The 15,781-nt window shown below is 27.4% G+C and overlaps 1 protein-coding gene across 2 annotated transcripts in view; it reads right to left on the bottom strand.

Moving 5' to 3' along the window:
* dnc (phosphodiesterase dunce) overlaps nt 1-15,781 on the bottom strand; it is a 343,784-nt gene that overhangs the window by 86,427 nt on the left and 241,576 nt on the right. For both annotated transcript variants that reach the window (XM_075379582.1, XM_075379583.1), the window contains one exon: nt 2,108-2,201. In XM_075379582.1, coding sequence (XP_075235697.1) covers nt 2,108-2,201 — 94 coding nt within the window. The remainder of the gene's footprint in view (nt 1-2,107; nt 2,202-15,781) is intronic.

Genomic DNA, 15,781 nt, shown 5'->3' with positions numbered 1-15,781 from the left:
CACCTAAATGACAGAAGCAGAAGATTAAACATTTAACAAAGTTCAGAAATTCTGAGATTATTATGATTTAAAATTTATGAAGCATCTGGAATAGAGAAAGAATAAATTCAACATGCAGATTATGAAAAAACTTCAAAAATTGGAAATAGTATTTAGTAATTATATGTGGGCGTTGGTCTCAGAGTTATCATTATTCACAACTTACTGGATAATATAAAAGCTCAAGATAAACGATGTGTCCTGAAATCAAATTTTTAATGAAATCAGGAGGATACTGAAGTTGTTAAAAAACTACTTTGCTCCTAGTACAGCTAAGTCCAGCATTTCCATTACTCAACTGTTTGGCATTGCAATGGTTACATATTTTAGTCATTACTATTTCAATATCTTTAAAATTCAGGTAGTCAATTTCAGAATGATAATCAAAAGATAATTTGAGATCTTACATATTCCTGGAAAGTTGAATTTAATTTTGAGCCGTGCATATATATAAGTTGCTATTTTAAGTATTTGAGAACATTCTGGGCACAGATTTAAGTTGTCTACAATCATATAATATTCAAGTAGTGCTAGAGGTTTTTCTACCTATCTCCAACCTCACCGACCTAGAAATTATGAAAATAATCATAATGGTTGAAAGTTGAATCTATGCCAATTATATTTATATGGCATAATAAATTTAACTCTAGTAAAGAGCCTGTTGACATTATACAAGAATGGGTCAACAAAAACTAAAAGATTTCTTTTCTTCAGGGATTACAAAGCTTCCTGAGCACTGAAACAAGTGTACTAAAAGTATACTTGAAAGTGTCTTTCAAGTTTATTGAAAGAAGTGTAATAAAGAAGCCTGCATTGAAAAATAGAGTTATATCTTTCTATAATGGTAAAACATTCATTTACAAATACAAAGCACAATGTACCTGGCATCAAAAAACTACTTATTCAGTTTACTAATTCATGCATGCAAATTTACAAATATGTAAAAGTCATGAATACTAAACAAATGAAAATTACAAAATATACACTCATTGACTTTAATAAAAACAATATGCAGAATAAACACATGCAAACTTAAGTACAGTACACTATTAGATAATACTAAACAACAGAATAGAAGAACTACCTCAGAGTTCTAAAAAGAATTTCTTAAATTATATTTATATGCATTTAAACAGCAAGTCAAAGTAAATTCACAGTTTTTATAATTACATTGGAATAATATTGTTTTAATTAAAAATTACATTAAGGTAGGAATTTATAAGAAACAAAAATCAATGATTAAGATAGAAATATAAAAATAAATTCACTGGAATTGATCAAGAATTAAAATATTAACAAGATATTTAATTTCCATACCTTCTCATGCCTTTGAATAATATTATATCAAAATTAAATGGCATTAACGACCTATATTCAGACATCATTGTACAAAATTAAATAAAAATCAGCTAATCCAGTCTGTATCAAGTAAAACAATAACTGATGAAAAAAAGCAAAAAAATACAAAAAAAAAAAAATAGGCTTATTATGCTGTATCCACTAAAACTGCCCTCAGTGAAATTGCCAAAGTATATAACCTAATGTGTCACACTAATGTAATGGAACCATTTAATGATTTAGCATATGAATGTGAATCGAGTCTGAAAATACAAAAATAAAATAAGTTTTTGTTTGCCTCCATCCTTTTATCGGAGGTTTGAATTTGGTCAAACACTAGTAGAAAGTATCATAGCTACCTGAACGGTATTAAATTATGTGAAAAATTGTTTGATGCTAAAACTATGCTTTTTAAATGAAAAGTCATGTAAGTCGAGATCTGAAAAACCCCTGACATGCAAAACTTGACAAATTAGCATAGTTTCCCTTCTATAGCATCTTGTAAATAAATTACAGTATTTCATTAAAACAATGTATATTATTCTAAAATTTAATAAAATATTTTTAAAAAGTAGCACAAATTTTTACAATTAAGCCAAATAAAATATTTAAAAACAAAAATCAATTTAAATCCTTTTGTTAATTTTATATGCTCAAAAATATGAAATTTTATCCAACTGTGCTTTATTTTATGTAGCAAATAATTAAGAAATTTAAATAAAAAACTTACCAAGAAATGTTGAACAGATATACTCGGAGATTTGATTTCCAGATTTGCTCGATTCTGAGAAATGACTGAGTTCTTTGTTAAGCATTCTCTTAAACTGTAAATAAAAGAAATAAATCAAAATATTATATGTGATTCATTAAAAATTTAGTTTATTTTAATTTTTGTTTTGATGATAGCTTGATATACATATATATATATATATATATATATATATATGTATGTGTGCTTGTACAACTGAAAATGCAATATTTCTTTTTGATCTAAGAAAAAAATAAACTTCAATATATGACAGTCAGTTAATTATCACTGTAACTTTTGTTTTTAATTCTGAATTTTAGTTCTAATTCAGAATTCATGCTAAAGAAAATAATGTCATGAACAGTTTCCTATGCTCCATAAAATAAGATTCCTGTAAAAAATTCTCCTACTGAGTGGAATTTACTATAATCTAAATAAAAAAACTACAATGGGTTTGCACCCACTGCAAACAGCACTAAGTATTCTTAATAAATTTTTTTTAAGTAGTCTACAAAAAAAAATATATTTTTATAAGAGAAAATAAAAAAATAATTTTTTGTTTTACAGAAGGACCTGTATCAGCTCTTCCAATAATAACAATCATTGTAATACTATTTTTTTATTGTAACTATTTCTAAGCTTTTATTATTTTTACTTACTCATCTAGTTTTTATAAATAACCTGCTAAAATATCATTTTAGATTTTATATAATTATTATATCATCTAACAATTTTATTATTTTTCTTTTTATACTATTTTCATTTTTCCTTGTTTTCCTAGAGTTAGGTAAGAAAGATTTTTGTGATCAGATATCCTTTATGACAAGTGAATATGGTAGTTCATGGCAACATGTAAAACAATGACCCTAAAAATTCACTTGCTGAAATAATTCATCTTTTTAATATACTTAATGTACTTTTAATGTATATATACTTTCTGATCCTTTTGAGCAATTATGCAGTTTCTTTATAAAAAATTGTTATTTATATATATATATTTTTTTTTACATTCATGAACAGTAAGTAAATTGTACTGCAGTAGTGTACAGTGTAAATATTTTTCTACCTTCTTATAGGATGATGAGATTGTTGGTTATGAGAAATGTTTAAAATTTCAAAATTTGCAATGACAAACCAAACCAATTTTATAATTAATTATTTATAATTTACTTCAACATTTTTTTTTTTAGGGTAGAAATTACAGTTACACATAATTATATACTAAATGAACAGTTTTATAATTTAGTTTATACTTCTAGAACACATTCTATACATGTGTCAGTATCAAAATTTAAAAAAATGCCAGCAGTAACACTGATAAGAGTAAAAGAACAATAGGAGTTGCTGAAGTCTAAAAACGATAAAAAAAACAATTTTAAGTTTAATATTATAAAAGAATCCTTGGTTCAAGTTGTCATGAAAAAGGTTTAAACAATTTTCTTTATAATGTAATTATGTAGTATGTGTTTGTTTATTCAAATAAAAGTTGTCTCTTCTTTTAACTATATTTTTCCAAATGCTTCTTTCTTCATCAATTTGCCGCAACATGTCATGAAAAAGGCTTGAACAATTTTCTTTATAATGTAATTATGTAGCATGTGTTTGTTTATTCAAATAAAAGTAGTCTGTCTCTCCTTTTATCTATATTTTTCCAAATGCTTCTTTCTTCATCAATTTTCCGCAACACCTCTTCATTTGTCACTTTATCCACCCATCCGATTTTTAACATTTTCCTACAGCACCACATTTCAAAAGCTTCTAACCTTTTCTTCTCATGTATTCCGATCGTCCAAGTTTCACTTCCAAAATTGGAAGCCTGAATACTTTAATTGTTACATATTAATATTATTCTCATAACCATTAGGGTAACAAATAGAGCAGGGGTCCAGGAGATGGAGCCCTCTGGACAAATTTGAATGGTGAGCATAGCAAGCAATGCAACTCTGGGTTCAATCCCATGAACTTGGAGGCCCAGGGTTCTGGGAGCAAAGTGCCCGGGCTAGATAGTTAGGCAAGCAATACGAGTCCTAAACCTATGTATGTAGTTGTTTGTAAAACTAGTGTAGAGACTAGCTAGTCTCTCTCTCTCTCTCTCCCTGTGTGTGTGCGTGCGCGCGCGCGCGAGTATTGACATTTTACTAATAACAACAGTAATAATATTTAACAAACTAATGTGGAGAGAAAATGTCACCAATACTAATTTTCACCAATTCACATTGGTGACACATATACACAGCAGGATTAATCAGCGATCTAACATTCAGGTAATTTAATATAGAGCTAGAAATTATGCCAGTTGCACACACAGGTTACCATCAGTATTAATGGTAGCAACAGCTTTCCTGTTGCCATTTCTATTCTTATTAATTTATCAAATATTCTTAGTTTAGAGTAAATTTCTCCTCTGTTTTGTTGTAGTATCTATATAATTACTACATCAGATTAAACAAAGATTGTTATCTTAATATATGGAAACAAATTTAGTTGATGTTTTACAATATTTTGTTGCTATTTTTTGACTTCTACTGTTCTTCTTAAGACTACATTTCAGACATTTATTTCAGCCTACATTAATCCATCTTATATTAAACATCCTCAAATAATAACAAATTTCAAAGGATTATATTCTTTGCCTTTTATTTTTCTCTATCCGTGTTACACACATTGAACAACTGTTTTGAAATAATGTTTTCAGTTTTATCAAGTAAGAATTATGATATTTATTAATTTTTAGAAAAACCAAAAAGTACGTCATTTTTATTTTTTTAAGTCTATCTTTTATTTATTTTTCCTCCATTTTAATAGTTAATTTTTAATTGTTCTTCTTTGAAATATTTCATTACTTTTTTAAAATTTTATTTATTTATTTTTAAACTGAACTCAAAGCAATAAATCTAAAAAAATATTTTTTTCTAAAAGAATAATACATTATTAGAGAATTAAACATTGTTATTTCCTTCCTGGATAAATTAAATCACTCTTAATTTTTTTTTCAATCTCTTCTTCTACAAAGAAATAAATTCTTTTCACTCCTTTTCAAATTTTGAATCTTCTTGTACGTCTACTTATATTACTATTACCTAGTATTTTAGTTTACATATATCGAAGAGTTATTTATCAGCATCTATTAAAATACTTTAATCTGAACTCTGACAAGAGTAACCTACTTGTTTTAATATATATTTAAGCGCTTGACTCTAAATAGAAAGTAATTGATTTTAGTTTTATAGTTGGCTTTGAGTCATATAAACAGTCATTTCTACAATTTTGAACCATGAAAATTTCTGAACCAACCAAGTTTCATTGAATAATGAAGTAGATAAACAACTATCATCAATTACTAAACAACAAAAAATATTTCTAATTATGAAAATGTATATATATGTAAATATTCAAATTTTATGTGTAATTATTTAATAATAAAAGTACTTTATTGAAGAGAAGAATTGTTTTATAAGTATTTTTATTTGTTTTTATATCTTCCTAAATTTTTATATCATCGTAAATAGTGAAATATTATTATTAAAATAAATAGAACTTCAACAGAGGATAAAATGAACAGGTTTATACTTGCAGGTTTCTTTCATAAAAAAAATAAATAAATTTGGTAATATAGAATAGAATAAAGTATTAAAAGAAGGTTCTCTCCTTATGCAAATTTTTATAATAGTATGCAGCAAAAATTACATACAGATACCAGAAAAACTGGAAAACACTAATAGCGAAGCTTTTGAAACATATTGCTACAGAAGAAAAATGAATGAATCGATTTTTATGAAATTAAAGAAGTAATAAGATCAATTTAAGATAGCACCAGAATCTTGAAAAAAGAATGACCAAGTTGGTAAACTACATATTAAGGCATTAAAAGCTTGTGAATTTGTTTTTAGTATGGTGTTATAGAGAATAAAAACAAATAATTGAAGATATAAAATGTAAGAGTTATGCTAAATTTCAGAGATTGACGTAGAATAAAAAGGGACTGAAGCGTGCATCGTACCAATCAAACAACTTTAAAAAAAATCAAAGCTTTAAACAGAAAAAAAAAATACTCAAAAATGTAGAATTATTTTACTTTTATCATAATGACAGGATTTGAAAACTGATTGGAACTAATTGCATTTAGAAAAATTTTAAGGGCCATATATTAAGAGAATCTGATTCTTAAAAAAATAATTTAAAAACAGTAACAAGACAAAGATTTAGAATATATGTAAACAAATAACTACAAATGTAGGATATGTAAGAGGTATTTTGTGAGGCTAATACAATGGCGTAATGTAAAAAGAAATAGATTCATCAAACCAGTCAAATGTTTAAAATTTTATTTTCTATTCCTAATGCATACATTGCAATCTGCTCAAATTGTAAGCAATAAGTAACCCATGGACCAATGAATTGAAGATGATATGTGACACATATAAATGAGGTATAGTCTTGTACAGAATCAGATCGACCACTCCAGTGTGGGGTTAATTGAACCCCAACCACCAAAGTACACTGGAATCAACTATCTAGTATTCAAATTCATGTAAAATAAATTATCTTTACTAGGATTTGAACCTCAGAATCTTCAACTATGAAAATTAGTGGTTAAACAGCTGATCTATGATAATGATTTTACCGATGGACCAATCAAGTGATATTTCCATGATGAATATTTCCAGACAAATATTATATACCAATATATTCTTTGTGTCAAAATGTTTTAAAAAAATAAGACTTGAGTAGAATAAGATTGTCTCTCAAGTTAGATTAATACTTTGTACTTCTTAATACTTTGTTCTATCTCATCTAAATAATTTCAACACAGGTAGAAAAAACATTTCAGTAAGTTGTAACCTGAAATTTGAAGAAGTTCAACTGGAGTATGGATAAAATGCAAACAGTTGAAGTCATGTTTAATAAAACAATTTTATAAATGTTAAAATTATTTCTGGGTTCAGTCTCACTACAAGATGTTTAGATTTATTAGTATAGAAAAATGTCTAACTCAAAAAAAAAACTGAAAGCCATATCTTAAGGAAAAATAAAAATATATAAAACACACAACAGATGTTGTTTATGTACAAGTAATTTAATGTTAAAAAATTAGCATAAAAATGAAATTATAGGAGAAATGCATTAAATTAGATAAATGACTGGTAACAAAAAAAATACAATTTGTGCCATTGCAAACAGATTTGATATATAATTACAATTCTATAACTAAATTTTATAATCTTAGACTAATTAAACATTACTATTTTCAAATGACAACCTCTGTTGTAGAGAGATAGGATCTCAGACGTTTACGTGGAAAGACCTTAGTTTGAGTGATATTTTTCATGAGCTACAAAATTTCCATTAATAAAGAAATAAATCTGAATAACTTAAGAACACTAATTTCATAAAAAATATTTCTAAAATTTACTCCATTAATAATTAAATTATTAATTATTATTTTTTTATTATACTAAAATGTTTTATAAATATTCAATTAAATATAAATAAACTTACAGTTTTTTATCGGAATCCGATAGCCAATATTTAAAATTTTCTAAATATATGTGAAAGAGGTCCAATATAAGAAGCATTATTGTTTATAATAATAAATATAATTTAACCAAACTTAACCTACACTCGCTTTGCTTAGGTTAAGTTTGATTAGATTATACTTATAATTTCTCTGCAAATGGTAAAATTTTTATGTTAAAAAATGAAAATTACAAAAGCATACTTGAAAAAAAAGGGATCTTTTTCTGAAAAAGAACCAAAGTTTCTACTTAAATAGTTAAAGGATTTATTTTTTCTTACAAAATGTACTTTTGTAAAAAAAATCCTATAAGTGAATATTATATTTCTACTTTAATTTTACAATTAAAATAATTTATTGCTCTGAATAACTCATTTATTCAAACAAAAGAGATTCTAATTTCATAATTATGAGTCTAATAAATTATTACTCCCATACAGTACAGTAGAGATGAAAGAAATAGTTTAAATAAACTAATATAATAAATTATAAATAAAAAAAACGATTTTTACATTTATTAGTAGTAGTAGAATGGTAATAAAATGCAATAAATTTCTGTATGTTAAAAAATTGGAAAAAAATGTAATTAAATTTACTCATACTTTAAAGTTTATATATGTTTTTGAAGTGGATAAAAATCATTTTACTTTTTAAATTCACTATCAGTATTAGTAAAGAAAGACGTTTTACTGACCTGATGTTAACCAGAATTATTTGTAGACTACATTCTTCTACCAATTAATAATCGCATACTTAACAGAGGAAATAACTTAATAACCAAATTTATATGTGTAAAAACAAAAAAGAAATGTATTACCTATTAAATTATTATGTTAACGAGATGCAGTTTTAAAAATAAATAAGTAAAAAATAGTACAAAAATAAATGGAGTTATCGTATGAAAAAATGAATTTAAAAATTCTATATTTTAGTAAATAAAGAATAATAATATCAATACAAGTATCGCTCCAAGCGATTAAAAGTGAAATGAATGACAATAAGGTATCTAATTTTTTTATAAATACAAACGCATAAATAATTTATTTGAAACTTGAAAAAAGTAATAATTGTAGATTTGTTTTTAAAATCTAATAGACACAAAACATTTCGCAAAAAGTATATTTTTTCGAGTTGCAGAAAAATGAGGTGAAATAAATAGGTTAGAACTAAAATAAGTACAATTATTTTCCGTTCAACAAGAGCGCTGTCTGAATAAATTACTGTCAGTACATTTCATAAAGATAGTTTTTACGAATCGCCTGCTTTAGGATAGTGGAGCAATTTTTTTTTTTTTTTTACTGTAGACATTTATATTTATATTTCGAGAAAACATATTTCTCGAAAAAACCTACCCTATCTTACTAATGGATAATATCCAATATCCATAGTAATTTTATTAAAGATAAATTTTCAGCTATAAAATGCAAGCAAGAGATGATTCCTTGTGGGACTGATGGCTAAAACCGTTAGGAAAGCTTATTCAAAAATATGATATAATTAGAAAAAAAAAAAAATGATTGAACAATAATTATACAGTTACGAACTCATAATTTTAATGAAATTTTGAATATACCATATTTAGAACCTAAGTTATTTGTTTCAACTGAAATTATCTGTGATCGGAAACGGCTTTTATCCGTGTTGTCCCTCGTAATTTACACAGTAACCAAGACCCAAAATAATGTTATTTTGCACTGTGACACGTGCATTATATATTATTTGCCGACCAAATAATTTAGTATCAATTAAATTTAGTTAAGAATCAGGTTAGATTTGCTTAAAGTTAAGTTGACCAGAAGTCTTGAATTGTGACTTCATCAGATATCATCGTCGTCGTTCACTAAAGGCTACGCCTGGTCGATTTAGCCACATCACTCTTATCTCCGCTTCTCTCTTCAAGTCATTATATGAAATTTGGCCCATCTCTTCGTTAACATTATTGATGATGGTTCCTCTCGATCTCCCTCTAGGTTTTTTACCCAAAACCTTGCCCTCAAATATATTCGTCAAGAACTGGTCATGTCGTATTACATGTCCTATAAATTTTGCTCTTCTTCGTTGTATAACATTTAGCAAGGACCTCCTCTCATTCACTACTGCTAACTTGATCATCAGATAAATAACGATAAATTTCTGTCAAATTTACAAACTACTTATTAACTAAACTAATCTTAACCTAAACACCTAACTAAGCTCAATTGTACCTCGCTTAAACCACGTTATTTACTCTGGAAAAAATGTATACTGCACTTTTATTTAGCTTCCGGGACTACCGTTAGGTATTTCTTCGAAGGATGAGACTGAAATGAATATTTTGTTGCGTGTGAAAATGCCATGTTTGGACCGGGATTTGAACCCGGGACTTCCGGATGAAAGGCGAGACACTACCCCTCGCGCCCAAGGTGGCTATAGACTACATATTTACCAAAACCATAATATCTTAAGCTCTTAACCTAACTTAATTTAATTATAAGTGAATATAATCTCATTCTTAACTTAATTTCAATGAAACCAAATTTTTTATTGAAAATAATGTGTATATATATATATATATATATATACGTTATTTTATTTTTATTTTTATTATTTTTTTTTATTACGAAACTTTGGTGAGGGTTTTCTGTAATTTACGAGGAACATATCTCAAGTGAAAGATATTTCCGATGAATAATTTCAATTGTAATGAATGACTTGGGTGCTAAATAAGGTATATTTTACATTTCATAGAAGATCAGAGCTGGTCCGTGGTTAACAATTAACAATTAAATGAAACGTGGTTTTTGAAAACTAAAGAAATCTTTGATATTAATGGGACAATAGATTTTTAAAATTCCAGATTTGATTCGAAAATTGAAAAAAAAATGTAGCTCTTAAATACAACGGGTATAAACTGAGATGATATAATGTAACAGAGATTTTTTTTTGTGTTGATTTAACTTTTGTTTATAATTTTCATTTAGTTAATTTTTTTCTGATTTTGTTTTTCCTAATATTAGATTTTTTATAATAATTACAATAAATATTTCTTCTTTTATTACCTTTCTTCTAACAAACCAAGAATAAGACAGAAAGTTCAATAAATGAAACGAAAACAGAGATCGTAATGCTAAAGAACATGACATTGATATATAAGACATTATGATTGAATTACAGTAATTTAAAGTTCAAAAAAACTGTTATTGTCCGTATGAAGCAAGATCCTGTTTTAACTTAAATCTTTTGGTATTCTGTTTCTTTCAATGTTTACGACTCAACTACAGCCTAACGCATTTTCAAATCTATATTAAATTTATCAGTAAAATTTCTTTTTGTTTGGTGGAATGAAGTATGCATAAAGATTTTTCATAAGATTTTAGATTTCAAAATGCGGTTACTATTTTTTTAGCCAGTAGTGATGGTGACATGCGGAGAAGAGGAATGTTATCAAATGACTAACACGTAGTCACCCCACCACCACTGACTTAATAAACCTTTTCTAATCTATCTCTCATCATCTACCCGTACTTCAATTTTAAGCGTTTTATTTTATTTTTGACTTAACGACGGTCGTACGTTTAGTAATCGATAAAGTTACCTTTTATCGTTTTCCATTCAGAAAAATATTTTAAAAATATGATTTGTACAGTGTCTCACAAAAAAAAAAAAAAAAAAAAAAAAAAACGGAGAAACGTTCAGGACATATTCTACTGGTGAAAATAACGAAAAAGTTCATAAAACCATAGGTCTGGAAAAGCTTTGTTTTCAAGTGACGGCTAGCGAAAAATTTCGCCCGGATTTCAGCTATTCTAATAAAAAGAAGCTCTATTGTAAGTTTTGAGAACCGTAGTTCCGTAGTTTTTAAGATATCCGACGTAAAACACAAAATTGGGTGTCGAAAAAAAGTGTTTTAGGTTTATAAGGTTTATAGTACAATAGCTTTGATAAATTATTAATAAATCAGGAAGATTTATTAAAACACTTGTAGAAAATTTAATTCTGAGAAAATTAATATAAATACAGCCAATAAAAAGTATATAAAAAGTTTTAAAAATCGTTTTCTACTTCCTTGTACGAAGTAAAAGAAGTATCGTGATTGCGAAACATTTCGGTTTCCAAATTTCAATGGAAATATCCATTTTGAGTAGTTTCGGCGTGACATGTATGCATGTCTCGCATAAAACGATTAGCCCTAGGATGTTGAAATTTTAGATTTAGCACTGCTGCAAAATCTAGTTGTGGACCTGCCTTTTTGATTGCAATCAAAATTAAAATTTTAATTTTAGTTAATGAAATATTTTGATCTCAAACGGAAGACACATCGGTTCGAATCAGACTTCATCTTCTTTTATTTTTTTAAAAATCTTTTATTTATTTACTTTTTGTAACTTTTAAAAAAATTTAAATACATTGATTTAATAATTAACCCGTGATTGTAAAGAAAAACGATAAATAATAATTCAATGATAATAAAAAAAATTAAAAAAGATTATTAGTGAAACAAAATTTAAGATACTTTTAAAATGTGCACATTAATTTAGTAGGCATTATTACATGTGTATACGTAATAGATTTAGTGAAACATCTGATTATTTGTTATTAATTAAAAATTATAATTTAGAATCGTGTTATTTTTCAATTTTATGGTTTAATTTAGTTTTACTATTTTTTATTTAGTTTAGAATTTCTATTTAATTTTTTTCAATTATTCTGGAAACTTTAATTATTATTCGCTCTTTGGTTTGATATAATTTCTGATCTTAATTTGTGTACACGTTCTCTAGTTTTAAAATTTTGTCTCTTTGTATTCATCATCATCTCTTAATATTTTTATTTTTTCTTTGGTTTAACATTTTCTTCTTCTTTATACTTATCTGTCTTAAATTTTTTATTCTTTCCTTGTTTTTAACATTTTCTTCCTCTTCATATTCATCTTCTTGTCGATTTTTTGAGATATATATTTTCCTGTATGATTGTTTCTTTTTCATTTTTGATTATTCACCAAATAATCCAATAATAAAAACTGAATATTTCACATCGTTAGATCGAAATTAACATTTGTAACTAGTATACAGGAGTTCACTAAACGGAAAAGTTTAATTATTATTAACTTTTGTTTATAAGACACATCAGAAATCTAAAACCTGTTAATCGGCAACTCACGAAGATACGAATAATACTGATCTAGTAATACGAGTAATAAAGGGAATTTTACTCTACAATAAAATATTTCATTTAAGATTGTTAAATTAATAATTGTATAAATATTTGATGTTAATAAAAACTAATATTTCAGCAATTGTTTAACTGTCCACTTTATTAAAGAATTGGAGGATCGTATTTCAGTATCAAATGAAATAAGTTTAAATGAAATGCAGCAAAACAATGTGTATATGTAATTTAATAGGCGTACAAGGAAGTCATATGGTGTCCACATCAGATTTTTTTATTGAAGCAAAACAGACGAAAAACATATCTTTCTCCTTACTTCTTAATTTTGGTCCCGAAAATTACAGTAGCCCTTCTTTTTATTAGAAGATTTGAAATCCAGGCGAAATCTCTCACTAGCTGTAATTCGAAAACAAACCTATGTTTACATGAACCTTTTTCATTATTTTCACCAGAAGAACATGTCCTGAAAGTTTATCCGTTTCTTTGCTGGACACCTCTGTATATAATATCTGATGTGATATATATATATATATATATATGTAAATCTAGTGGTGTCTGTGAGTCTGTCATTCTTTCACGCATTAACTAAACTATTGAGCTGAAATTTTACGTGAACGTAGTTTCTACACCCGGAAAGAACGTATGATTATTGCCGTTACGAAATATTTCACTGTTTTAAGATGGTGGTGTTTTAATGACTTGAGGTGTCAACCGGATTATGTTTGTTGCCGATATTTAACTTTACTATGGCCAAACTATTGGTCAAATCAAATTCAAAGACCACTTGTAGTATTTGATATGAAATTTTCTACTAAACAGGTGGCTTGTATTTTTTGATACTTCTTTCGGTTATCGAGAAAAATAGTTTTAAATGTTCGACGGTGTACGGCGCGGTGACTGAACAAACACAACCACTGCCACTGTTACTGTATGTGTATCGCGACGCACCGTGACTGACTGAGCCAGCCTCCAGTACTTGACTAAAACAAAAATAAAATACCAAAAAACAATAAAAAAAATTGAGAATCGAATTTTGGTTATCACCTCGTGGTGATTATCGAGTAACGCTAAAAACCGTGCAAAATATTTGTTTTTACCCGTACGAAGGACGGATAACCAGCTACAAGATTGGAACCGATTATCCGATTAACACGGTAATATAAATACTAATATTTTTACTTTCCCGCCTAGTGCTATAGGAGAGCTATAGCACTTTAAACGGAAAAGTATTGTAATCAGACCAATTTAAGCATGCGCGGTTTTCACCGGATCTTAACGTTTTGACACCTAAGGAACTCAAAAAACTGGATGTTCGTATGTATGGTGTGCGTTCGGTCTTGCACTCCTTATATCTCCAAAACTGCAGAACGGACTTTGACTAAACATGGTCAGCCTACTTCTATACATGGAGCATTGATGCCATTAAATTTTCAACTTAAAATGTCAAGGGGGTGAGGTTGTATGCGTGGCCACAATCAGTATCTCAAGATTTCGCCTATTAAGGTTATATTTTTTTTTTAGGTACATTTGTTAATAATTAAAAATAATAATATTTGCAAAATCGCAACCCCACACTCAAAAATGATCTAAATAAACTAGGGGCTAAGTGGGTATACTGCATAAATAGTACCTCCTCTTACCATAAGGCGCGCTAGTGCAGCACTGACGTACAGCTGTAGTAGTCGTTTGCTATGTTGTAACATCACAGTTGAGCGGTAAAACTAATTAAATCAATAATATTTAAAGTGTAAAAAGATATTTAAAGTGGCCGCTAGTACTGCCACACCCGCTCGAATGAAATACGATATGCGCGCGCGTTTTATTTAGAATTATTGAATTAAATAAACGACAAAATATTATATTTAAATTAAATGATAAATATTTTTAATTAAATTTTGTGTGAAAGCCATGCATCAGAAAAAACCGCGTGACGGTAAAATTCTACAACTGTTTTATCAGATTTTTCATGAAGTTCAGTTTTATTATTAAAAATGTTATTGTGTTATTACTCTTACTTTTTTATTCTTCCAACCTCATTGCTGCACTTGAATTTTATCCAACATAGCTCATCTGGGTAATTCGTGATTGTCTAAAAAATGAGGTGCATACATAACGGGAACATCCGTTACATGTGTACACACAGTACTTAAATAAATAAGTAAAAATAATCAAGCATTTTACGAAATATTTAAGAAAAAAGTTTTAAAAATTGTCAATCATTTTTTTAAAACTTTTATCGATACAAATAGAAACATATAAATGAAAAGGATAAATGACAAAATTACGATCAAACATTTGAGCACGCTAACTATTTAACTGGGTAAAACACGGTCGATATGCAACAGTGTAACATCCTTTTAATTATTGCGTTAATTACTGGGCTACAGATAAACAAAAGTACTTTGTTCAGGCCATTGTTAACCGCAGCAGAAACAATTATTTTATGACATCTATAAATATACTAATAATGAAATTATTAAGGCACATTAAATAAATTTTCACTTATATAATTATTTATTACTCTTTCAATTTAAAAATTTCAATCATGCTACTCGTACAAACAGATGATGATTCACGAAGAATCTAACATCAAACTTTTAGGAAACGTTCTTACTGGTGAAAATAAAGAAGTTTATATCAATATAATTTCGGAAACTCTTCGCTGGAAAAATATCTCGCTCTGATTTCTGTGATTTCGGTAAAATTAAGCCAGACTGTAATTCTTGGGACCCCAATAAAGGGATAAATTTAATTTAATGATTGTTTTTAACAGACTTATTTTTTTCAATTTTTCAGGCCAGATTTCATTAAAACAACCAAATTTATCCCTTAATTTGGGTCCCAAGAATTACAGGCCAACTTAGTTTTACTGAAGACGCATAAATCATGGTGAAATTTTTCGTCAGCCGATACTCACTAACGTAGCGTTTCCGAAACCAGTGTTTGTATTAATTTTCTTCTTCATTTTCACCATCAGAACATTTCTTGAAAGT

The sequence above is a fragment of the Lycorma delicatula genome, chromosome 12, assembly GCF_047948215.1.
Source record: "Lycorma delicatula isolate Av1 chromosome 12, ASM4794821v1, whole genome shotgun sequence".
NCBI lineage: Eukaryota > Metazoa > Arthropoda > Insecta > Hemiptera > Fulgoridae > Lycorma > Lycorma delicatula.
The sequence above is the reverse complement of the archived record's forward strand: the minus strand, read 5'-3'. Positions and strand labels throughout refer to the sequence as shown.